General features: G+C 36.7%; 1 protein-coding gene across 3 annotated transcripts in view; it reads right to left on the reverse strand.

Annotated features, from left to right (window-relative positions):
• Nucleotides 1–25,529, reverse strand: part of RAPH1 (Ras association (RalGDS/AF-6) and pleckstrin homology domains 1) — a 151,516-nt gene that overhangs the window by 47,459 nt on the left and 78,528 nt on the right. For all 3 annotated transcript variants that reach the window (XM_085585186.1, XM_021531342.4, XM_085585185.1), the window contains exons 2-4: nt 6,681–6,800; nt 3,053–3,158; nt 1,740–2,254 (exon numbers count right to left, since the gene is read on the reverse strand). In XM_085585186.1, the coding sequence (XP_085441312.1) occupies nt 1,740–2,254; nt 3,053–3,158; nt 6,681–6,800 (741 nt within the window). The remainder of the gene's footprint in view (nt 1–1,739; nt 2,255–3,052; nt 3,159–6,680; nt 6,801–25,529) is intronic.

The raw sequence follows: 25,529 nt of genomic DNA on the forward strand, positions 1-25,529 counted from the left end.
GATGATTTTGAGCCTTGCAATTAGAGGCCAAGAGCTCAGAAAGCAACTGAAATGGCAACTGCAGCACTTGCAGCAATACAGATTAGCTTCCCATGGAGACAAAGCAACTTGACCTCTGTCCCTTGATTCACCAATATCAAGGTAATTAAAGGCAGCAGGTGGTTTGTTGATTACTCATGACATAAAAGATTGAAAAAACCTGGGAGACAAGAAAGACAATTTTACTCATATCTCAAGCATATAACTCCCAAATTAAAAGAGAGAATCTAGAGGGAGAGCTGCAAGATCAACTGCAGAAAACACCTTGCATTAAAAATCAAAAAATGCAACATCCATGCTTTTCTTATGCTATGCAAGCTAGAGCAACAAATTGACAGAAGTCTTCTTTTTAGCCTGAGAAGAGACAAAAATACAAGACTGCCTAAATTTCTACATCATAAAGACAGATATATAATAATGAATAACAACTGGAGACGCAAAAAAAAACCCAAAACAAAACAACAAAACAAAAAAATAAACAACCCACCCAAAACCAACAAACCAAAGACAAACCTTATCATACCATAAAAAGAAAATTATTCTCAAACAAACAACAATCAATGGCTGTCATACTGTCACAGGCTGGACTTAAACGCTTAGGCCTAGAGCAATAACGCAAAGGTTTGCGTTTTAATTTCCAAAGAGCAAAGGGCACATTCCTATCTGTTTTACTTCATTCAATAGGAAATCTCCAATAAAAGCATACTGAACACAAACTTTTTATACAAAAAGGAAGTTGACCTAAACTGTTCATTTCTCACCATTTCAAATGGAGATTTAGTGTGACCTCAATGAGTTGATCATAAGACTGACAAGCCTGCATTGTTCACTGTATATTAAATGAACTTCTGTTGCAGATGTGTTAGAACCATGCTTTCAGTACAGCCCATTCAGATTTGTTTTAATTATTGTTTACAATAAACTCAGCTTGTTCCAGTTTTCTCTCATGAAAGAGAACATGCATATTAGTACAACTGACATTTTAACAGGTCAGATTTCTGTTTCAGAGAGTATTCCTTCAAGAGAACCTCTACGTTTAAGTTCTCAAAATACATTTTCCACATTTTCTCTCAAGTCACTAGCAGTTGCAATGTTCACCAAACTGGATGTTCTTACTTAAGTTTCCTTTCTAATTAATCAATGTCAAAGCATCCAAATCTGAAATTAATATCTGCTAATGTTGTGTTGCAGCCCAGTTATTTTTCTGTATTGTGTATTGCTTCAAAGAGCTCCTCCTGTCATACATTAAACAAGAGTATTAAATAGCAGCAAATTTGCTCCATGTGTTTCAGGTATTAACTGTACTGTAAGAGGAATAGAATTTTGTCAATTGTGCTTTCTTTTTTCCACAGCTGTGCACTCCTCAGATTTAAATTAAAGGCAATATTTACTTGGAATAAAAATATTACATAATAATAAACTAATAAAAACACTAAAATGCATGATTGATTGGAGAGGAGGAAGAGATGGGGAAAGCTCCTAAAAAACCCCCTAAATACATTCTTTATAAAAAGTTTCCTTGTAGACACAACCAAAACCAGAGAAAGAAGCAGCTACAATATGGGTAGTTCCTGTAAAAGCAAGTCTTCAATCAACCCCACTGCACTGCAAATGTTTAACTATGAGTGCCAGCACAGAAAATGAGTAAGTCTGAAGAGAAAGACCCGAACCAAAAAAATGTTGAATTAGTGACATCCTACCTCAGTGATTGGTTGCCCTAACGATGCCAAGTCCAGCTCCTGTGGTCTTGTCACCTTATCAATATCCAAGGAGTCCATGCTGGAAGCTGCCGAGGTCACGCTGGAACGGGAGGAGTTACTGATGGAACGCACCTCAGCATCACTCACTGTGCCAGCAGATGCTGTCCTCCTGTGCTGGGCAGTAACCACTGGCTTAGTGTCTTCTGCAACAGACTGCTGGGCTGCTTCATCCATGCTCAAAGAGGCCTTCTCCAACTGTGCAGTGATGTCATCCAGAGACACGTTGGCATGCGATGCTTTAGTCACCTTAGCAGAGGAGGACAATCCTTTCACGCTGCTGTGCTTAGTGGGAGGTCGACTAGCAGGCGGTTTCTGGGTTTTGGGTTCCGTGGCAAGGCGTTTCACTGCAGCATTGTTTGCTGAATGAGAGCCAATGCTGCTGAGCTCCTGCTCTATGGAACAGAGATCAGCCATGAGGGCATCCAGATCCACAGTCTCCCCCTGATTCAGGGCTTCTGCAACAAACAAGAGTAGTCAGTATGTGCAGAGTTATTTACAACGCCTCACTTTGTGTTATCAAATGTAATAGTTAAGAGAGCAAAGGAAGCAGCATTTTCTTTTCCCATCTGTATGTAGTGCAAAATATCTGTGCACTGCTGAACCAAAATTCATTTGCACTACTATCCTTGACCAGTGCAACTTTCACACTATTTAGATTAAACCCATTTGTCAGCAAAAGAAGTCCATGAATGGTCAGAATACATCTGAAACTGCTTTCTTGTGAACGGAATGTAAAAACACATTTGTGTATTATTGTGCCTCACTTTTTGAAAAAGTACAGATGTTTTGCTAAGCATTTTCTGCTAAAGTAATGCAACAGCTTTAAAAAAAACAAAACCAAAACAAAAATACTATATACATACTCAAACCTTTAAATTAAGATTTCCTTCTGTTTATTCTGAAAGCATTCTGTAGCTATATTCCTGCATTCTGTTCCATAAAACAAGATTCTCTTTCTTCCCAGTTAAGTCATTCTTTCATGAGACCAGATCCCACAACAAGCTTTTCTATACAAATACTACACTACAGTTCTCAAATACTAAGTGTTGTAAAATATAATGCTTTAGGAGACTCAAATACTTGAAAGAAAAGGACACCAGAATGCAACACCTTCAGCAAATATGTTTTCACCTCAGCTGTAAGTGTATTTAAGTGTTCTTACATTCTACAATATTTTAATTTATAGTTGGAATAGGTTTTTTTCTTAAACTAGTATTTTTCTTAAACTATATATGGTAAATAATTCAACAAACCATTCAAATTGTACATGGAGAAGCGATATGAGAAGTTAGCAAGATTGGTTTCCTGGCGGAGAGGTGACCTCTTCACTGGTGCAACAGGCTTGTCTGCATCCAAACTCTGAAAAAGATCAAAAAAAGGGCAAAATAAAATTTGGCAAAGGTTTGCTTGTCCAATTCCTTAAGATGAATGAGAATTAATTTTCTCTAAGAGAAATTTTTCAAAAGTTACTTGCATATATAAAAGCACCCCTGGTTTTCAGGCTTTCGACTGAAAACAAACATCGTCATACTACAAAGATTTGACTCCAGATATGAAGTGAAGAAAAGTTGTTAAACACATTCTGCTTTTTTCCAGAATCAAAAGGATAGAAGCATTTTCCAAATGCTTTTTTGAATGGTGTTAGACACTAGCTCATTTTGAAACAGATAGAAGGATTTTCCAAATGCTTTTTTCAATGGTGTTAGACACTAGCTCATTTTGAAACAGACAGCTGACTTACCTTTAACTATCTCTCTGCATGAAACTGCATAACATTCAAACTGGGATAAGAGTCTAAAATATGGTCTAAGATATCCACCATTAGCTTATGAACATAATTATGGTGAAAGAGCTTAAAAACATTGAGTGAAGAATTCTATTTTATTAACAGGGATTTAAATTCACTAAATTCAGATTTTTTTTTCAATAGTCTTTCCTGTGAATAACATTAAGTTATGAAAACCAACCCTAGCCAGTTTATGTAGGGCACATATTTTTTTAGGAAAACTAGCAGAGGTTAAGACAAGAAACTTTTTAATGAACACACTGAGTTGTTATGTTATGATGGTTAATATGGATATAGTACTATAATAAATACTAGGATTTCGTAAGTAGCAAGCAGTTGGGCACTGTGATCCAGCTGCTGACCCAAGAAGTACAGGGTCAGGAGCTGCTGGCCCTGGAGTGGAATGTGTTACATAGGGAATCCAGCTCTTGCTGTCACTGAAGCTCAACAGGCCTGCAGAACATCTGAAATTAGGCAAGGCTTGTACTGATAAAGAGTTCCTGAAGATATGCTTGCCTGAAGGAAAAGTATCTTCTAGTTTCAACAGAATAACATTTCTCATGTAAACTTTTTATGTTCATTTTCTACATCTTTAGTCAAGTCTTTGTTAAAAAGATCAAATGCACTAATTTTTCCCCTAATGTTTATTCTTCCTGAGTTCCCTCTTCTCCTCAGCTTGGCCTGGACTTAAAAAAAAAAAAAAATCTGTAACCCTAGAGACATCAGTGAAACTAGAGACAGAAAAGGCAAGTTAGGCCCTGTTCCTTCAGCCCAAACCCACAGACTTCTACAAAAGATTTCCTGTGAAGCAAATATATTCTAGTTAAAGTACCCCTACCATGTTTTACAGGCATTATTAAAGTTATTGCAGATCATTGGACACACATATGATATGCCCTCACCATTATCTGAGCACATTCTCCAGAACTGCTAAACCAGCAGTTTGGAGAACTGCTAAAAACTGCAACAGCACCCAAAAGCTTAATTCTCACTAATCATGAGAAGCAGGGTATTTTTTTTTTTCATTTAACGTGCACCGTGCAGCAGAATAACTTAAGCAGAATAAATGTTAAGACACCCTTCATCAACGCCAAATATTGCTCACACAGGCAGCAGATTTTGAGACTTCTGTTAGACCAAAAATTAAAGAGTGAAAGTGAATTGAAATGATTCCCATGGGCATTCAAACAATTTCAGATCTTTTAAAAAGCAGCTACATCTGGGTCTTACTTTAAATCTCCTAAAAATAAACAATTAGGAAATCTATAAAGAAGTTAAAGATCAAGGATATCAGGGACAAAAGCCTTTCCTCCTGGTGGTCTTGATGTCCAGCTGATAGATAGCAAAAAATACTGAAACTACAGGAGAATGCACTTTGGATCTCATCAACTCTAATCACCTCCCTTTATAGGGACTTCATTGGAACAGCCCCATCAAGATTTGATGACAGTCCAAATAAATGATCTGAGACACAATCAACTCCATTAACTTGTTTATACAGAACAATATGAGGTCGTTCAAAGTTTTGGGGGAAATGTCATTTCTCAGTAGTTGCGAGAGATAGAAGGGCAACTGTCAGGCTATGTTGCAGACAGTCTTGAACAGCAATATGAAGGTAAGAACCAAATAATATGGGTCCTACCATTAAGTACCTTTTAGTAGGTTTTAAGTAATTTGCCAATGGACCAACAACAAAGTGAGACATCACCCTGAAGTCTGCATGTCAATAGTATAGCTATAAACTCCAAGTAAAGTATACTTATATTTCTAGGCCACTCATACCTTTAAAAAATGGGGCAGAGAACAAAGGGTCTAAAACCCATTGAATTGTTATGTTATGATGGCCCATATGATTGTTATAATAAATACCAGGATTTTTGTAAGAAGGGCAGCTCTTATCCAGCTGCTGACCCAAGTAAGTACATGACAGGGTCAGAAGCTTCTGCCCCTGGAGTAGAATGTGTTACATAGGGAATCTTGCTGTCACTGAAGCTCAACAGTTCTGCAGAACAGCTGAAATTAAGCAAAGCTTAATGGGTCCAAGACCCATTGTGCTCCTCTGTGAATATCATCACTCAAAGTGATTTACAAAGCCCAAAATGATTCACACCATTAAAAACCCTTCAAATAAGTGAAAAACCAGCAGGAATTAGTGTATACAGATTAATGTCACAGTCTTCCACTCATCTCAGAAGGCAGAATTCTTTATTGCCCTGCATGTGTGAGCTCAGGAAAATAAACTGTTTTCCCCTATAGTGCTATATACATTTAGAACTTGATGGCAGAGACAGTAACAGAGACGAGCCTGAATTTGAACTCCTGTTACATGATTAGCTCAATTTTCCTTCAGGCAAGATGAAGGTGAGAAAAACTGCCTCTTCTCTAGCTTAATGAACCTTCACTTATCATACCTCTGCTTAATTCTATATGACAAACAGGGAGAACATTAACTATTTTATTCAGGTAGTTCACACAGCTGAAACACCCTCTGCAGGCAGTCACAGAGAAATGGCTGATCACCCCAGGAGTGCAGCACGCCATACAAAATGCAGTATCTGCTTGTGAAGCAAAGGAAAAGCTCTAAAAAGAAGGAAAGAATGAAAGATGTCCTATCAGCTGCTTTACTGATGCAGGAAGATACTCTGGAACAATGGTGAGTCCTTGAGGGTGTATCAGGGTATCTCATTAGGTCATCAGTGGCAGCATTAACAATTTTTTGTTATTGCTGTTCAGGTGCAACAAATAAATGCTGTTACAGTTGGACAGTGTCAAAGCACATATTTCAAGACACAGCCTGTCTCTTGTCAGCTGAAGTCCTTGTTGCTCTACAGACATAAGGACAAAATATCAATTCTATAATTCTCGGAAGGAACTGTTATACCCTTTGTGATAGGTCAAACTAGCAGGTTGAACAAAATGAATATAACAACCTCAGGATGGGGTAAACAAGCCAATATATAAACCTTTAAAGATTACTGGACTGGTCACAGGTCTGCCTTGTTGCAAGTGGCAGTGTCAAGCAGTTGGCATCCAACTAAAAAGAAACATAATACGAACAAAAAATTATTCTGTAAGATGACTGAAACCTCCCTCACCTGTGTGAGTTTGTCCAATTCACCCAGCCAGGCCCCAAACATCTTGTCGAGATCCTGATCTTCCTTATCACTATCTTCTTCTGCACCATGGTCAAGTTCTTCATCTGACAATTGCTCCATCTGGAAAAAAAAAAAAAAGAAAAAAAAGTTTGATGCCCAAACTTTCTTGTCAGTGTCTAAGAAAACTGGCGTCAGCTACTATGTTTCTGAAAGTGTTCATAAATCAAAGCAAATGTTCATCCATAAGGATCATAAAAACTCCTGCTTACTAGTAAGGACTTAGTATGGAAGTTGTAATAGATAATTACAAAGCCATTTTTGCAGCTCACTTTTGTCAGAATGATGCAGAAAATTATTAAGAACAGAGTTCACAATATGCAATATACCATCAGAAATTCATGCTAACCTTGCATGTGCCTTCATTGCCAGCTATTGTTGGCAGAATCTATTGACATTACATTAGAAAAATCCAACTCCTGTCCAAGGAATTTAGCTGACCACAGTTAAGCAACACCATTCAACCACAGGAAGTGCAGTCTCACTGCACTACAAATAGATCACTACAATCTGTAAACAGAAATGTTTTAACAGGCCATAGAGAATGTCAGCAATACATCCCCTGAGACAGTTCAAATCTTGGATGCTGACCAGATCACTTCAGTGATACTGCACAATTTTTATTCAACAAAGGAACTTCTCTCTGGAAGTAAAGAGTCACCATAACATCAGATCAGATCCTTCTTCATTCAACAAATTTGTGACCAAGATAAAGATAATATTCTCCAAAGTTTATCTGTTATTATCTCAGTGAAAAATAATATTTTGTTTCAATCTCTTTTCCAAACATGTTCTCCCACCCCTTTTATGGAGCTAAGACAACATGCCTTTCTATGTACACTCATACTGGCAAAGATAGGATCTGGTTCAGGAAGAGAATTTACATACTTGGAGAAGCAAAAATCTAGGTAATAATTTGGAAGCAATCAGGCAGTACAGAAGGTAAATTTCAGATATGTGCTACAGAATGTCCAGAAATACATAAGAACAGATCCCCAGCAAGAGCTACACAAAAAATCAATGGTGAGATGAACAGCTTGATTTAGTCAAGTCATGGGCTACATAGTTACTTGCTACATAGCTATCAGAAAGCACTAGTTTACATTTTGTAGATTTAAAAATGAACTAAGTGCTACTCTTCAGGAAAAGACAAATCTTGGTCCGTAAGACATCGATGTCCAATATTGCACAGTCAAACTGAAAATGGATGTTACAAAAAATGATTAATGGTCATATCAGAGAAAAAACTGCTCAATCCACTTTTTCTTTTATATGATGGTTTTAATGCAAAAAAACCCCAACAAAACCAAGATTTAAAAATAGTATTTTATTATTATTATTATTATTATATATTGCTTTTATTTCATTTTAACTTGATAAAATAGGTCAGAGGAAACTTCAGAGGTGATCTGTAATTCTGAGGTCAGCAGAAGCCCATATCTCCCATGGATGCAACATACTGCCATCCAGTTGCTCTAGGCAAAGCTGCTTCAGTCTACTACCTGAACTTCTGCTTTTGTGGGAGAGCACAATGCACGTGCCTACCTTAAAAGAGGCATTACATAGCATTAAAGCTAACTTGCCATGGCACACTGCACTGCAAAAACACTGAACAGATTAAATTAATCATCTGAATCTCCTTTCTTCCACCACTTGCTTTGAGTACTACACTCTTAAGGAATGAAAGGAAGCACTTTCTAGAATCCAAGAGTGACAATGAAATTATACCAAAACCAATATGCTTATGTAATATTGCTGCATCCTTCACCAAGACTGCAGCAGATTTTATATTCTGTAAGCCAGGCATGCCTTCCCCACCAAGACTCCTCTCCATGATGCCTCCTCCAAGTCCTCCCACATACAAAACTGAAGACAGCATAGTAGCAGCAACTCAAGCTCTGCCTGAACTTCTGCAAAGCAAACCTAAGCTGTATTCCACTATTATCCCCCTTCAAAGCTTTGCCTTACTATTTCTTAGGTTCTAACATGGACCAGAAATACTATAAACTCGACAAAACATATTATACTTAAGGTGACATGGTCAAACTCCTGTAAAAGTGCTCACATAACATTTCTCAATGTCTAGATACATCTGAAGAAAACAATTTTTATTTGAAAGCTAAAGGAAGCTATTAAAAGGGTGCCTTATGAAATATAACTATGAACTAGCAAATCAAATAAATTGAAACCACGATACAAATCACTCAGAGCACAGTATTTACAGAGATTTGACAATGCTAGCCTTTCCCTCTTTGAGCTATTTCTGACATTCACTCTAGATAGATGGACTTGTCTTGCACTGCATTCATTACATGGCACTGTTCATAATTCACCCTTTCATTAAGGAAGAAGCTTGCTCTTTTTACTAATATTTCTGAGGATCTAAGCCATGGAAAGCATTCTCAATTTCCCATAAAGTGTTACTTTAGCTATTTTGACTTGGCATCAGAGACACTGTTTTGGTTCCAGTTACTGTGAAGACAGAATTAGCAGCCTAAAGAAAACTTTTACAAGTGAAGTACTGTTATGTCAGTGTGTCTGGCACTGAACCCTGTAGTATTTGCCAGCTCCTTGTAGTCCCCACCCAAGCTTCCTAACGTCAGCTGCATTTCCTATGAGCCTGTCAACATTTACTTGCAAAAGGCACACAGAAGTTAGTGTCTTGCTTCAGAAACAGCTAATATTAAGTCGCAAGTTCTGTAAAAGGAAATCTTAGTACAAGTTCCACAACTGGAAGACATCCCAAAGGACACTAATTAAAGAATTAATTCAATAAATGAGGGCAGAGACCAAATGCTCAGAAAACACTATATGAACTTCTTGGCATAAGAACTCAAAACATTAACCACTTCAAAAAAGAGAGCACATTCCAATTAAAAACTTCAAATTTTCCTTTTTATAGCCCTTTTCTTTCTCACTGTTGTTGATCACAGCAAATATGCACTGCACTTTAACACATTATGATCTAAGTGGGAATTATCACACCTTCTAAGGATACATCTTTATTTATAACAAGAAATAAAACCAGCATAAGAGGTGAGGGATTGTATGTGTTTTGTGTAGTTGGGTTGGAGTTTTTTTCCTTAAAGGAGTCATTTAGAATTGAATTAGATGTAAAAAAATGGAGAAAGGATAATGGTTCTGGTGTGATGCCTTGAAATCAGCCACTTACATTCCTAAAACATTCACAGGGAAGGAGATTTTAAATAGTTTTTATTTCTGTCCAGATCGAACCACATGACATGCCAAAGTAACTTCAGGACTCAAGTTATTTTTCAACACCTCATCTCCTATTATCTCAAAGTGTATGTTGAAGTAGAACATAAAGAAAATGAGCAGCATAATTCTGGGATACCTGGATAAAGTACAGTACCAACACAGTGTAGGTCTTTCAAATGGAAGTGAGGCTTCCTGCACTAAAGTGTGGTCTATGTATAATTTCATTATCCACTATGGACTGTGAGAGTCTATTCTGTCTGTCTGAAATGCTATTTAAACAGGCAGACTCATAATCACTCTAAGTCAATGATCTAGTTTCCAAAATAGTTAGTTAGATAGTACTAGATTATGAAAAATTATAAAAGCTTTCATTCGAAGATACCAGTTGTAACATTTAATCATAATCTAGTGTTTTAAATTACAGTGTAAAGAAAGAAAACTCACCAATACTTTAGGGGAATAAAACAGAAACATTTACCCTTTCAAGATAATTTTTATATCCTTAATATGCTAGGACAAGCATGAGATATTAAAACACACGAGGAAAGACGGAAAGTCCAAGAGCTTTCTGAGTTTCAGATGTACCATTTCAACATTTTCAAGAAAAGATATGATCACAGAATTCTGAAACAAAGAAACAGTTTTCATTATATCAACAGTTTTGGGACAGAGTTATCAGCAGTGTATCTTAAGTATCTTTTACTGAGACCCCAACATGAGGGAAGTGTCTTGCACTGAGACCCTATCCAGCACACTTGCATGTTGAGACAGTAGTTCCTACCTTAAATCAACCAAGTTGATTGAGACAAATGGATTTTTTACTATGAGGTTAATATAATAAAGAGTCCCTCCTTACAAAGAAAACACTGCGCTAACAAAAAGCGGTTGTAAAAAAATTAAGTTGCAGGTTTTCTCTATACCACAATTCATTGATGATGCAAAGACTAAGAGAAAGAAAAATAGAATTCTGAGTTCAACTGGAAACACTAATGTGCATAAAGGGTCAGCAACAAGAATGTGTTCATTCACTCTAAATTCAGTATAGTAACAATTTTGAACTACAGATGCTTAAGTATGTTCAAAATCAACTGACAGCATAAAACCCCAAAATGAAAACATACCATCTTTTGGCCAACTGATGTTTCTACCTCCAACCTTTCTTATTATTTAAATACAAGCTTGCACAAGATTCTGCTTGATCCTGAAAAAAACAATTTGCCTCCTAAAAACAACTACTGAATTTATTACAAAGCTATTTTAGCGATGCAGTAGTCAAGACACAAATGTTTGAAACACTATCTCAAGAAATAACTTTTTCTGCATTTTAAAACCTAACCTCAAGAACTATATAGCATTGGTTTGGGAAATATACTCTCTCTAGACCTCATCTGGACATCCAAGTATCTTCATTTGTGATCATTCCTGTGTTATAATGCCAATATCCATTTCTGTTAAAAAGTTGTATATGATAGAACACTATACTAATATGCTGTATGAGCACATAAGCGCAGAGTGCACACATAAATGTAAGATTCTAGTAGGCTTTCATCTCTAATATTCATTCACCTGCCTGCTTAAAGAAATGAGGCTATTTGAACAGAAAAAAAACCTAAAATGCTTTAAAAAAACTGCCTGACAAAGCTCACATCCCTGTTCCATGTTTCTAGACATTTCCATAGTTAAAGCAATGGTAAATAATGATTGGTACTTTGAGCACATAGATTCATTTCTACCACATTAATACTCTGTCCATGTAACAGGGACCAATCAGATCTGGCACACTTTTCAGTCAGAGAATCTTATGGTATAACTGGCACTAACACTCCTCCTTTAAATTTAATATTGCAGCACACTAAGCCAGTGACAGTGCAGATCACTTGCTTTAATATTTCTGTGTTTCTTCTTAATAAGCATAAACTATTCTGAAAATAATTAATCCTGAAAAAGATGTTTGGAGAGGGATTAGAAAGCTATAGGAAGCCCTTTGTGCATTATCCAATGTTCTATAACCCAGTTTATGTTGAAAGTAATCTAGATGAAAACCTGAACAAAAGAACATTTGTTTTCTTTAAGCTTCAAATAGTATAGTAATAGATGAATACATCCCAAGGTTTCTGCAGCACAGACATTCCAATGCCTCTCGAATTCAAAAACTAAGATACAAATCTATCAGCCAAAAAATTCAAATTCTGAATGTTCCACATGAAAAAATCTTATGTTAAGTGAAAGTCTCTTTCAATATGCTGTTTTTAGCCAACTTTGAGTTTCATTTTTCTTTTTTTAAACCATGCTTCAGGCAACAGTTTTCCAGACTTGGCACTAACACAACAAGGTGAAAACACACTGAATGTCTGATAAAAGATAAATCTTCAGACACTTCATCAAAAGCAAAGAGACCTTTCACAACCAAAACTGTGAAATACCATGGGCAAGCTCTTGAAATCCTGGACATCAATATATGTTTCATAAAAACCAGTCATATGCCAAGATACTGCAGATATAATTAAGGTGTAAAAAGCATTCATTTTTCCTTTGACAACCTTGGATTTAAGTCTACTATTTCCTGCTTTTCTTCCCTTACTCCCCAGCTGATGAAGGTGTTTTTCTTCACATCAACACATTATCTGCACCAATTCAACTTATCTGTCCTGTCCAACTCAACTACATTCCAATTATTAATGAAGGAAGGGAGTCAGCATCGCTCTGGAAAATTGTTTTTATTTAATTCCACACCTATTTTTTAAAAAACCTAAGTAATTAGTAGCAGTTTGGAAATAGTATTGGCAAAAAAAAAGAAACAAATGTTAACACACATGAGTTCTTTAAGCTGTTTTTCAAAATTAAAATAGGTCACTGTACTTCAGCAATAACTATTATTCTTCAGAGGAAGTCAAGAGCAGAATATACAATGTACAAGATTTATTCAGAGCAACTGGGAGAACGAAGACAATTCCAGAGTACACTGAAAGAGTTTAAAAGCTATGCACAGTCTGAGCATATTTCTTTTCAAGTCTTTTTCTCAGGCAGTTGGTCTAGACTGCAGAACTCCAAGTCTGAAAACCAGGCATCCTCACCTTATGGTCTTATTTTGAGGTTTAACCAGGAGATGCAAAAGAGAACAGCCCGCAATATTCCCTCTTTTGCCCACTCATCCATGCAACATGCAAGAATGTACCTCTGAAACCACAGAAAAGAAATCTGCTGTCTGAAAATGCATGTTTTGAACTGCACAGGCTACAGTTTTAATAAAAGATCATCTAAGGCTGCTGAAAGTAACAGTTATTCAAACATCCACAGCATGATTTCTAATGCTCCTCTTAAAATCGGGCACATGCCTGTACAAGAACTTGCCTTTGCCTCTAGCTGTTTGTATTTCAAGTCCAGTCAAACAACAACCTTTTTCACTAAGATCATAAAAATATTTTTCTTTACATTATTTATAAGTTTGCTATATAAATATTTATAGCACACAAGTGAACACATAACTTACATTGTAACAACTGCTAATGAAACAATTGTTTGAAAAAGCAACTGGAAGAATAAAAAAATCTTCATCAGATACCAGATCATAACATCAAAGCAAACTGTCTCACTGCTTCTGGAATCCCCCAAAACACATCAATGCTGTATACAGCAAACACAGGTTTTCTGAAACTAGGTGCTGTTCATGACAGCACTCTTATCCTTCTCACATTCTAATAAGACTGTTCAACACCCACTCCCAGAAATTCTAACCAGGAAAGTCAAACATATCACAGTTGCCCCTTGGTCTTCCACAGATTGAATACCTAATCTTTAGAACAAAACAGACATAGATATAATAACTCAGAATTCTTCACTTGAAAGAATCAAGCTCTTTTTGGCTAGCAGCATGAAGAAATAGAAAAATAATTTTCCATATTCACATCCTTTGCAGCTCCCTTTGCATTTAAGTAGAATTTCTACACTCCTGCTCTAAGTTTAGTTGACACTAGCACACACAGTTTCCTGAAATAAACACACTGAAGATACCAGAATGTTTACTTCATCATCTTGATTTCTAGCAGTGGGAGATCATTCTGATGTGCCACAGCAAAACCACCCACAGAATACCCACCCATCCACCCCTTCTTTGCCTGAAAGCTTTGAGAGGTAAAATGAAAAGTGCATCAAGCAGAATACTCATAGGGTTGGTTTTTGTTTTTAAGCTGTCTTTATATTGACTCTACCTTTCCATAATTGCAACCTGAAATTTTGAATTATCCCCCAAAGTGTGCCTCCTTGTATACTGGAATACATTTATAAGGTCTTCTTTCCTGTATGATAAGGGAAGCACCAAAATTACATAAATGTCACTACAAGAATCTAACTGCATTTGAAATTTGTGCTGTTGGGAAGGCACACAGTAAAACCTTTATTCCCTCCAATATACCTCAGTGCCTGACTCACATCTAGCCAAACAGATGCTGCCTTAAAAAGAAGGGGCTTTATCAATCATTATATCCCATTTCCTGAACCAAGATTCCAGCCAGAGTACCCAAGTGGCCATTAAATTAATTCCCATAAAAAGAGCATCCTAGATTACATCTTGTCTCACTGAACAGTCCTTATGAAGACAACCTGAAGACAACTATAAAAAAAATATTTAGATCATAAAAACAAAACTTGCCTTAGCTAAAATATTTTTCAAGTAGAGAGGAAAATAACGTTCTGTAAAATAACACTATTTAGTTGCAGAAGCCAACATCTTAGATTTACCAGCTGAGACTAGAGAATTTTCAGTGTATAGCCCATCTTCAATAGGCAGACGTATACTTAGGAACTACATTAGTGCCAATTTTCCAGAATCTTCATCGTGTCATTATTGTAACGCAAATACTCCTGCAGCATCTCTTTGCATTCAGTTTTACCTTTGGAATGATGCCTAAAAGAGAATAATAAATATGAACAGACTAAGAATAGGTATGAATTTTGTTGTAATATTTGGCCTTATGCACAGATCTCAGGGAATACCCAAATATTTCTGTAGCTGTGGCCCAATAATAACAATCACTAGGCTAACAGCAGCACTTTCTGCATCACCCTGTGCTTGAGAAGAAGCATTAGCCAACCAATCACTCAAAAATTCACATCTTTTTACAGGCTGGTCCATTGTGCATGTAAAGGGTCTTTTTCCACCAGGAATAAATATTGAAAGAAACTAATTTTTAAACATACACTAAGTTGTCCTTCAACTGTAAGAAAGCAAAATAAAGCAAGCAACCGTCTACTACCCATAAAAGTTGAACATCTAAACAGTGTTTACTGTTAAAAATGGTATAAATGACCAATCAAACCAACCAGAAGGGAAATGTAAGAAAATCACTTAGGTCACAGGTCAAATTACAATGCAGGTGACAGTACTTCCTCATAAGGCTGAGCTACTCTATGCTTTAGTACAGTTAAAAACTAATAATTTTTGTTCAAGGGACCCTCTCAAATGTTAAAAATAAGCATTATGCGACTGCTCACTTAAGATACCACAGCAGACACTGGAAACCTGTATGATGTGGGCACTATCTAGACTCAGAAGTACTTGCCAAATTCCTTTCCACAGGAGCCTAGTGACAGTCTATGAAACATGGCTCAAAAAACAGATGAGTAATGCTTTAGCTATGATAAACAGCATTCTTCACAGATTGCTTTTATGTCAGGGTATATATTTTTTACACTAACCTCAGCTCAAACAGGCTGGAAGGCAACTTAGTTTCCTGGTAAGAATAAAGACTACATTGTGAAGAGGTGCATTTCACTATAGCCAGAACGACCATCTCCAGGAAAAAAGGTGAAAAAAACTCAAAACCACAATTGTGTATTTTTCAGAAGACCAAAAATGAATATTTGATACCTCTAAAGAACATAGTTATTTCATTCTTAGCATTTATGAATCACCACATTTTGTTGTTTCAGCTAGCCATGACAAAGCAACATGACATTAAGAGATATCACATAGAAAAATCTTTAGAGGATGAACAGGGGAATAATCTTTTGGCTGAGACATTTCTTTAAGAATGAGAAAGTATATTCAATTTAGAAGTCATCTGATTTACTTTAAACCCACCTCTAACAAACTGAGCAGAAGAACACTGCCATAAACCAAAAATAAACACATCTAAACAGGCTACCCTGGCTCATCTAGTTTTATATAAGCCACTAATAACACCAGATTTAAGTACTGCAATAGGCAGTCAACTTTCATTCTCTAACTTCATGGCCAACTGTAAGGAGAGACATAAAGTCCCCTCTATCCCTCTCAAAAGTCACTCTTTTGCATCACCAACTTCTGCACAGAAGGACGTGTGTTTATTAAAGTATGAGAGGTAGATGGTGGGGGGGAGGAGGGGGAAGAGGAAGTATATGCTCCACCACGAGGTTACCATGAGAAATAGAATTACTATGTAAGGAGAGGTTTTTCCATGCAAGAGCTGTCTCTTGTGGAAAGCTTGAAAGGACTGCATTGAGGGAGCAGAGCTGAGAGAGAAGAGCTCGAGAGAGCCTTGTACATCTAGAAGAAAGAGTGATATGGGGCTCTGTACAGAGATGAGAGTCCCAGCAGTCAAAACTGGAAGGAAAGGCTGGAAGTCAGCAGTAACAGGACAACTTTCTATGAAAGGAAAGAGGAGGGGATCATGTAGCAGTAAATTAGCACTGCTCACTAGGTAGTGATATGAGACATATAGGCTGAAAGGGTCCCTGCCACACAATGGGACTTGGCAGCAACTATGTGGCATGAAAAGGAAAAACTACAGACAAGTTCTTCATGATATGGCTATAGGTGAAAAAATATGTTTGTGAACATCAAACTGCTTTGAGAGAGTATTTTATCAGCATCTTCCCTTGGGTCTTGCAGGTGATTAAGTAAAATTTCAGGTACCCCTAAGACTCATATGCAATAGTAAAGAAATAGAAAGCCAACATCCTGCTGCATGAACTTCAATTCACCATTTTCCGTGGCGATATTTTAAGAATCCAAGTTGTATTTCGAGAATTCCACCAGATGAGAAAAAAAAAAACCCAAAAAACACCTGAAGAAGTCCTACACTTGCTCAATTCTTCTTGTTTTTCTCCTCTAAAGTAAAAGAGAAGTCATTCCAGAAGTGAAGTTAATCACAAAGCAGTTTTTGAGTGACATCTTGTCGAGCAAGATGCCAAAGCTGGACCACTTTTCTCTAGAAAAACCTGCACAAATTCCTGAAGAAGAGAAAGCCTTGAGCACATTTAGAAAGACATGCTTATCACTGATAAAAGCTGAAAATTTAATTTAATTATTAGTTGCCATTTTAGCAGAATGTCACTGAAGAACTCTCTTCAGAGCTTCTGACCTGTCCTCCCAAAAACCTCTGTAAAAGAAAACAAAATAACACCCCACCCCCAAAAATTAAATCAAACAAAAAACTCAGAGTAAACTGACAATAGCTCTCACAACATTTTTTTTCTTGTTAGTACTTTCTTCTCTTGGGATTTTTCTTCTACAGTTAATTCAACATCCTTTCTCTCAAGAGTGGTTTAATGATCTTAAAGCAAGAAGTCCATACAACAGCTCAAACCAGTAACAGCAACTGGAGGTACAGAGCTATGAAATTTGTCACACACTGCCAACAGAAACCTAAATGTTGCCTACTGAGCACTAACCTTAATCTCTAGCTTATAAGCCTTCTGAAACTAATTAAATTTTTTTAAAATTAATTTTGTCTACTTAAGATATTCTCTAAAGATATATGTTCATACTGAAAAGCTGCATTACTTCAGTTTCTAAATAAATCTTGGCACCAGAAAGCAAGGGAGGGAAGCAGGGAGAAACATTAGAACTGGGTACCACTCCCTGGAAAAAAAGTATTTAAAGCAAGAAAACAGCCTCAACATAAAGAAGTTTTGCTATGTCAAAGGTTAGAGAAGTCTAAAAAGACAGTTAATACCAACTGATGCATACCAAAAGACTTAATCCTGAGGCAATTAAATTCTAGATAAAGACCAAATGTAAATATTTAACACAGAATCAATGTTTTAAAGTACACATTCCTGAAAAAGTAAGGGAATTACCTTACATAGCAAAAGGGAAAAAAATACAAGTGTATTTATGCCACAAGTATAAGTTATGCCACTGAGGAAGCAAACATGAGATTTCTGTACAGTAAAAGAATCATGGAAGATGGGGCTGACAGCTGTGATTTGTTAAACGAGGACTTTAAACAGAAGTATTTAAACTCATGGGATTAGGCCAGCATTCCTAAGACATGCTGTTCAGATCTTAAGCTGCAGAGACCTTGTCTAAGCAGCTCAGCAAATGAGTCACATAAACAACTACTGTAAACTCTGCTGCCACCACACTTGGTAGCTTTGTGAATGAAGCTTTTCTTGCATATGAAAACTAAAGACAGTGTTTTGCTACTGGAATGGGGAGCAGGGGGGAGAAGGAGGAAATAATCAAGTAAATCAGCAGACTCCATACTCATAAGTTTCAAATTTTCTTCCTAAGAATTATCTTTCCTCAAACACTTAAAATAATTTTTAATTCAGTAATTATTTTTTTTAATTCAGTGAAATTTTAATTCCTATTTTTAATTCAGTGAAGGATAATCCTGAACAGGTGGCTCAGAGCAGCTATTATGCACACAGATACATATATGCAGTGCATTATGTTTCACTTTATGTTTTGCTTAGAAACATGCTTGGAAATTCTGTCACTTAGTATTCGATTATTCATATTTCCTACCTAAGTCTGATGCTGTGGTAAAGGTAGGGCATATTTGGATGAAAAGAAAAAACAACTGCATAGGTTGACTAAAATAATCTTAACGTTTACAAAAAATGTTTTTAAAAGTAACACTTGTTAGATCAGATTGATACAAAGGCATCTTAAAGTAACACAGGAACTTGGTTTATGTCTAACTTTTTTTTTTTAAATATAACAAAAATGAATGAGCTTTTTTCAATATCAGGACTTCTAAGCAGGGGTCACACTGACTGAAAAATACTATATACTACTCTCATTTCCATGCTGAGAGACACAAATTCAGAGAGACAGGAATGATACACTTCATGTCAGCCAGAGAGGCTCTCCTCCACCACACTGGATTTGGAACATGCTACAAATTGAGAAGCTACAGGTGAAGATAACTTACCTATTTCTCAAGACAGACAAGGGAGTAACTTTCAAAATCATTTCCACATTCAAGTTTCCCATGAAAAGCAAAGCTGGGAGCAGTCTCTGTGACATAACAAAAGTAGCAGATCATTTGTGTCTTCCCCTCCAGAAACAAATTCACCTGGAAACACACACTGGACTGTGCTTACCCAAGAGTTTCAGTCACATAGGAAAGGAGGGGCTGCAGCACATTCTTCCTCCTTTTTCCTTCCTGTCCTCTCCTTGGATAAATATACCATCTGTTCAGATGAAGAAGCTGGGCATCAAAATGTTACAGCACTTCCAATAGCAAACCCTTGCATTTGCCCTATTTTTAGAAACATGCCAATGGCAAAGGACCTCCTACCTCCTGCATTGCTCTATGGGATCAATGCAAATATACCCCCAACTATTATCAGCTGAGTAACTCTACACACGATTTTTAGCAATGCTTTTGTGAAATTCAGTAAATTTCTTATTGTCATCAGCATTTAAGTGCTGCAGAATATTAAAAACAAACAAACAACCCCCCCCCCAACATATTTTGGATGGAGTTTTTCTTTGCATTTGGAAAACACTGACACAACTGGCTCAGAAGCAATAAAATTGTGAAGATATCTTTCTCACTATTCCAGGGTAAACTTTCTACAGTAGTTTTCAAAGGAGTTTTTGGAGAAAAGTCTCTAGAAACTTTTCTGATATTTTGTTTTAACCTCTCACTCCTCTAGTTGAAAACAACAACTTATACATTAAAGCTTGAGCCAGGCTAACACCTCCTTACTGTTATGAAGAGGAAGAAATCTCTTTCCATCCGTTTGCATGCTGCTCCAGAATATCACTGAACCTGCTCAACCTTCTAAACTATCAGAAAACCCACTCAACAGTCCAAACACCAAAGGTGTTTATGACCTTGCTGAGGTCGCAAGCAGCAACTTTCTTTTTGGGTTCATACCAGACAGCTGGGAGAAGGGACAGGGAAACAAACAAGTGGGACTTCTCCTTTGTGGAAGCATCAAGTTCACCTGTAACAGGCTCACCTGTAACCTGCAACTCCACTTCTAGCTCAGAGTGTACTGTAAGATTCAACATTTGTTTTATGTTCTTAAGCTCATAATAAACAGAAAAGCCTATCTTTGCCATTAATATAGAGAAATTTTCAAATGCTACCTGCTGTAGAGCACATGCAATCATGTATGTATGACACTGAAAAACCAGTATAATTTTGTTGAATTTGTATTTATGTTAAAATTGGATCCATTTTACCAAATGAGTAAAATGACAAGTCTTTACTTTCTCCACAGACATGTTTAAAGCTTGTACGTTTTATTACAAGCATTTAATATTTCAGTACTTTTCAGATATCAAGTTAATCCCTAAAGAGGACTACATTTAAACAGAAGTAGGAACAAGGAAAAAAACCACAAAGCACTACCATCCATAAATACATTTATAATTCTGAATTCAGAAAACTTCCAGTTTAAAATCTGTATCACTGAGGCATAGGATACCAAAACATAGCATGCCCATGACATTAACTTTCAAATTAGTGTCTAAACACAAAAATAGCATCTTACCTTTTGCACTTTTTTATTTAATGCTTACAAGCACAGGTCAGACATTTCTGCAAACTAAAAATTTATTCCACAAGCACAGAACCTAGCTTGTATCTGTGGAATTGTCTCAGAAGCAACACAAAGGCAACATGTCTGCTTGAAAATATGTCTGTATAGATACATGTAATTTAAAAATATATATTATTTATATAATAAAAGTCTTGTCAATGTAAGCTAATCATTAGTCTCTAGGTATTTATAACATTTTCATGTTTATGCATGAAGGCACAGCTCTGTTAAAAAGCATCACAGAACTGATGATATAAAGGTACAGTTGAATAGCTGTTGCAACACTAATTCCACTAAATAGTACATTTGGAAGGGGCTTACAGTTTACCAGGCCTGTCTTTGTAGTACTGTTTTCCCAAGTCAGCAGGAACAAACAAGACATCCTTCCCTTGGATGCAAACATTCCTTTGCTACATGAAAAGGTATGAAGTGGCATGAAGCTGCACCAGGGCAAGTTCAGATTGAACATCAGAAAAAGGTTCTTTGCTGATGGTTGGGCACTGGAACAGGCTCCCCAGGGGCATGGTCACAGCACCAAGCCTGCCAGAGTTCAAGGAGCACCTGGATGATGCTCTTAAGCCATGTCATATGGTTTTGGTTTAGGTATTCCTATAAGGAACAGAGAGTTGGACTCAGGATCCTTACTGGGTCCCTTCCAACTTGAGATAAACTGCGATTCTATGAATATCTCCTTTGGATGCAGCTACAACCGTGCAGTTTACTACTAAGTACATGAAGTTAAAGCCACTTCAATTCCTTGTAGCCTGAACAATACATATTAACTAGCTGATAGAGGCTGCTTCTCCTGGCAGCATAATAAATATTCTACAGCCTTCATACAAAAATGATTACATCATCATACTCGAGTTTATTTTTGTATTAATTTTGTATGTGGCTTCATTCAGATGAGTATCCACGATCAGCTGAGCACCTCTGAGTGCAGTAAGCAATGAGAAATGGGGTGATCAGCTTCAGGCAGAAGCAACAGAGCACCCTTCCTCCTACACTTTTTCATAGCCCTCCAGACTACACCATGTGCTTTTGAACCCCTTACATGCCAGTAAAACTCCGCCTGGGTTGGGGGGAGTGGGGAAGCAGGAGGGAGAGCATGAAAGGTTAATACTATACTGTAATTTTTAAAAAGAGCTAAATACAAATTCTTTCATAAGAATACTGGGATAACTCATAATTCCAGGCAAGGAATAGTAAGGGCTCATAAAATTCTGTGAAATGACCAGAAAGTGAAAGTGCCAAACAAAGCCTGGAGTAACTTGGGCAAAGTAAATTTTTTTTAATCTTTTCACCACATTGCCAGAGGCAAGACTGCAAAATTCCTTTGGAATCACACTTTTAAAGTATCTTCTGCTATACCTTTACTTGGTGTAAAAAGTACCACAAGAACCCTGCTTCTCTGCTGTGCATGCCTAATACCTTACTTCTAAGTCTTTTAATATAACTCTAATTGTAACTACACCAAATATTTGTTTTTCAATGTTTGGAATTATTTTTCTCTTACAGAAAAATGAAGAAAGAGCCCTATATTCTGCTTTCTAGAAAAGGGAGAATGACTACTTTCCACTGTCCTTCTCTGGCAGAGACGTATCTCTCTAGGATACTCTTAAAGTTTTCCTAATGCAAAAGGTATCTTAGAAATTTTTGGTTTCAAGCAGTATACCGAGCTCAGCAATCAAAGCTACCAACCAACTGTACTCTTGGCTATGGCTAGAGTTCCTCAAGATACTCTGCACAAACAGCTTGCTGTCGTTGAAATCATCTGATTCTAAAGAGCATCACAAAATATATATACTGTATTTATTATTAGTGTTACACAAGTCAGAGTCCAACACATTCCAGAAAATTTCAAGTAAGACACAGTTTGTCAAGAAAGAAATGCTTCTGCTTTTTTTTGCTGTTACATCTTATTATCAGGTGTCATTGAGGCTGAATCTTTCTTGAACTCAACGGGAAAATGCAAGGAAGTCTAAAGAGATGATTTTTTAACTAGCCAGACATTTTATTAATCTTTCCCTGATAGAAATGTAATGATATTACCAAGATATTGCTTACACAACAAAAATTAACAAAACATAATACCTTTTACAGACACTGATACTAAAAGACTGTTAAAAAAACCTCAAAATTTTTGTAGATATATTACTACTAACACACACTATTTCAGTTTTTCCTATAGAACATAAAAACTCATGTCTTCATATGAAAACAATTAGATATAATTTCAAGCATTAAAATTTAGTTAGAAAACCAGGGTTAAAAATGAGTTTAATACCATATTGCATACTGAGTTTGCATCATGCACCAAGAGCCATGCCCCTTCCTAAGGCACATACAACCTCAGTTTACATCATTGGTGCAGCCAGGCTCAGTTCCTTTCCAAAATACTTAAGCCTGTGTCCACAAGGCCGATCACCAGTGCTGTCATTTCCTTCAGTGTAATTCAGAAAGCAGCAGGAAATGTGGCTCACAACAAATGCAGGAATACCGGACTTACACAAACAAACCAGAACCTACCGTCCACTCTGAGCCTCTTTCTGAAGTCTGACCAAATCTGCAACTTAACCTTAGTGAACACCTCCGGTCATGAATTCTCACAGCTGAAGAGTTTTTTACTACATAAAACCAGGACAAACTCTTATTCTAGACATACATTCTTTTGGCAGGACTATGGGAGGAGGTTCTATCTAGCTCACAGAAAAATAGGTCACCCATTTTATAAGCAAATATAAACTGCATGTTGAAGTCTGTAAGCATTTCATAGATACTCTCACTCAACAGAAATTTGGAAGAGATTTATCACAAATTCTGCATAGAGCTAGAATAATTGTACATGCAGGAGGAAGGAAGTTCGTATTTACAATCTTAGTCAAACAAGGAAAACATTATATCATCTTAGCAGCTGTGTAAGAATTTGGCAAGCCTCTGAGTAGTTTTTTTCTGAACATCCCAAAAGAACAATTATTTTTGTTTCCTGGAACATATCATCTTTGGTATAAAGACCTCTCTAAAAATTCAGCCAGATGAATAAACTACAGAATACAACACTGAAAGTGGAATGTGTACCACAATGACTATTTTTACTGCTAAAGCAGCTGAGTTGACCACACTGCATAAGGAATGTAATTTGTGACACCAGAAATGCTAATTATTTGGACCACGTTCACATCTTCATAAGGACAAGGGCTGGCAAGAAAGAACTGATGTGGCATTAATTTGCTGTAACCCAAATGAGGCACAAAGCTGCACGAGTAGCTACTTAAAATGTAGGTGACAGTGATTAGTTAAAAAGCCATGTAACAATTCATCTCTTAATTCAGTACCACCTCAATATTTAAAATTAAAATAATTTCCTAACTGTGTTTGTCTACTGCTCTATGAAAAACTTTATGCAGATGCAGGAGTTTGTCGCACATCCCATTAGCTCACAGTCTCATTTCCTTGATTGCTAACAGTACAGTGTGAAGTGGCTGGAAGATTTTTATAGTTTCATTTTTTGTAGAAAAAATTTTACACTTGAATCTTAGCTCTCTATCTCACGCTGAATTAAATCTAAGCAGCAGCACCATGAAAGGATTTACAATGAAGCTTAAAAAAGAAGAATTATTTTGTGGCTTTTATAATTTTTCTATCTTCCTTCAGACCTTTAAATGCCCATTCAGGTCTAAGTCTTGCTGGCACCTTCTTCTTATTACCTTTCAAAGGATTTATAAAGTTTTGCTGATAGCAGTTACAGCCTAGCATGCTCTGAAGGGCCAGCTTGTTACAAATCAGAACAGGTTTAAAAGCCAAAAAAGAAAATAAAAAGTCATTTTTGTAGAGTTATAAATTTCATTCTACAGGGAGTTTTCTGCACATTCTCCCTTCAACCCAACACATCTATCCAGTAAAAGTAGCTTATAACTACTAAAACATATAGCTGAATTCCTTGTGTATATTTATTTATGAGTAATTTATGCCAAGGTCCAGACTGTAAAAGAATGTTGCATTTGACAGTGCCACACATCTGTTTTCACCAGCAGGAGGGAAGCATCAGAAAATACTGGTGGTGGCCTTCATCCATCTTCATTCTTCAGAATTGGAGATGGTACTCCATCACAAAAATGAGGCGTTACTGCTCTTCCTATTAAATCATCACCTTCTTCTTCCTCCTTTTCCTCCACAAGAAGCATGCTGAAGTATATTCATACAGGTCAGGGTAGCTTGCCATGTTCATTTACACTGCAGCAAGCAGTTCCCTTACTAACTCTAGAACATGGAAGAGGGATGGGTAGAAAACATGGTCCAGTTGCCAGAAATGAAGCTCTTTTTGTCATATTTGCCAAGATATTAATCTCCCCTCTCCTTCTATTCAGTAGTAGAAACATAATTAAAACTAACAAAACCTTTTCATTCCTGACTGTAAGAATAAACAAGGATCTTCTTAAAAAGCTGGAAAATTAGGGCAAGGTAAAACAGCTCTTCAACTAGTAAGACACATCAGTAAAGCAAACGAACAATGAAATCTAATTTTAAAATGAGTAGTCTAACTTCAGTAAAATATGATCTGAATGATTCTGAGTCTATGTCTGGCATACAAGAACACTTTCATCAATGCTTTTCAGGGAGACTTCTAGTAATGTGACAGGAATAGTGCCACATTAGACTTCAGATGTAAATCTTTAATGAGAAAATATTTTTTTCAGACCACAGCCTGATAAAAGAAAGTTGGCTGTTTCTAGCATAAAGGAGGGAAGTTATGTTTGGGCCTTTAAAATAAACTAATAGATGACCATAAGAGACACCCAGAAACAGATA

Source organism: Lonchura striata, chromosome 7, assembly GCF_050655825.1.
Source record: "Lonchura striata isolate lonStrDom1 chromosome 7, ASM5065582v1, whole genome shotgun sequence".
NCBI lineage: Eukaryota > Metazoa > Chordata > Aves > Passeriformes > Estrildidae > Lonchura > Lonchura striata.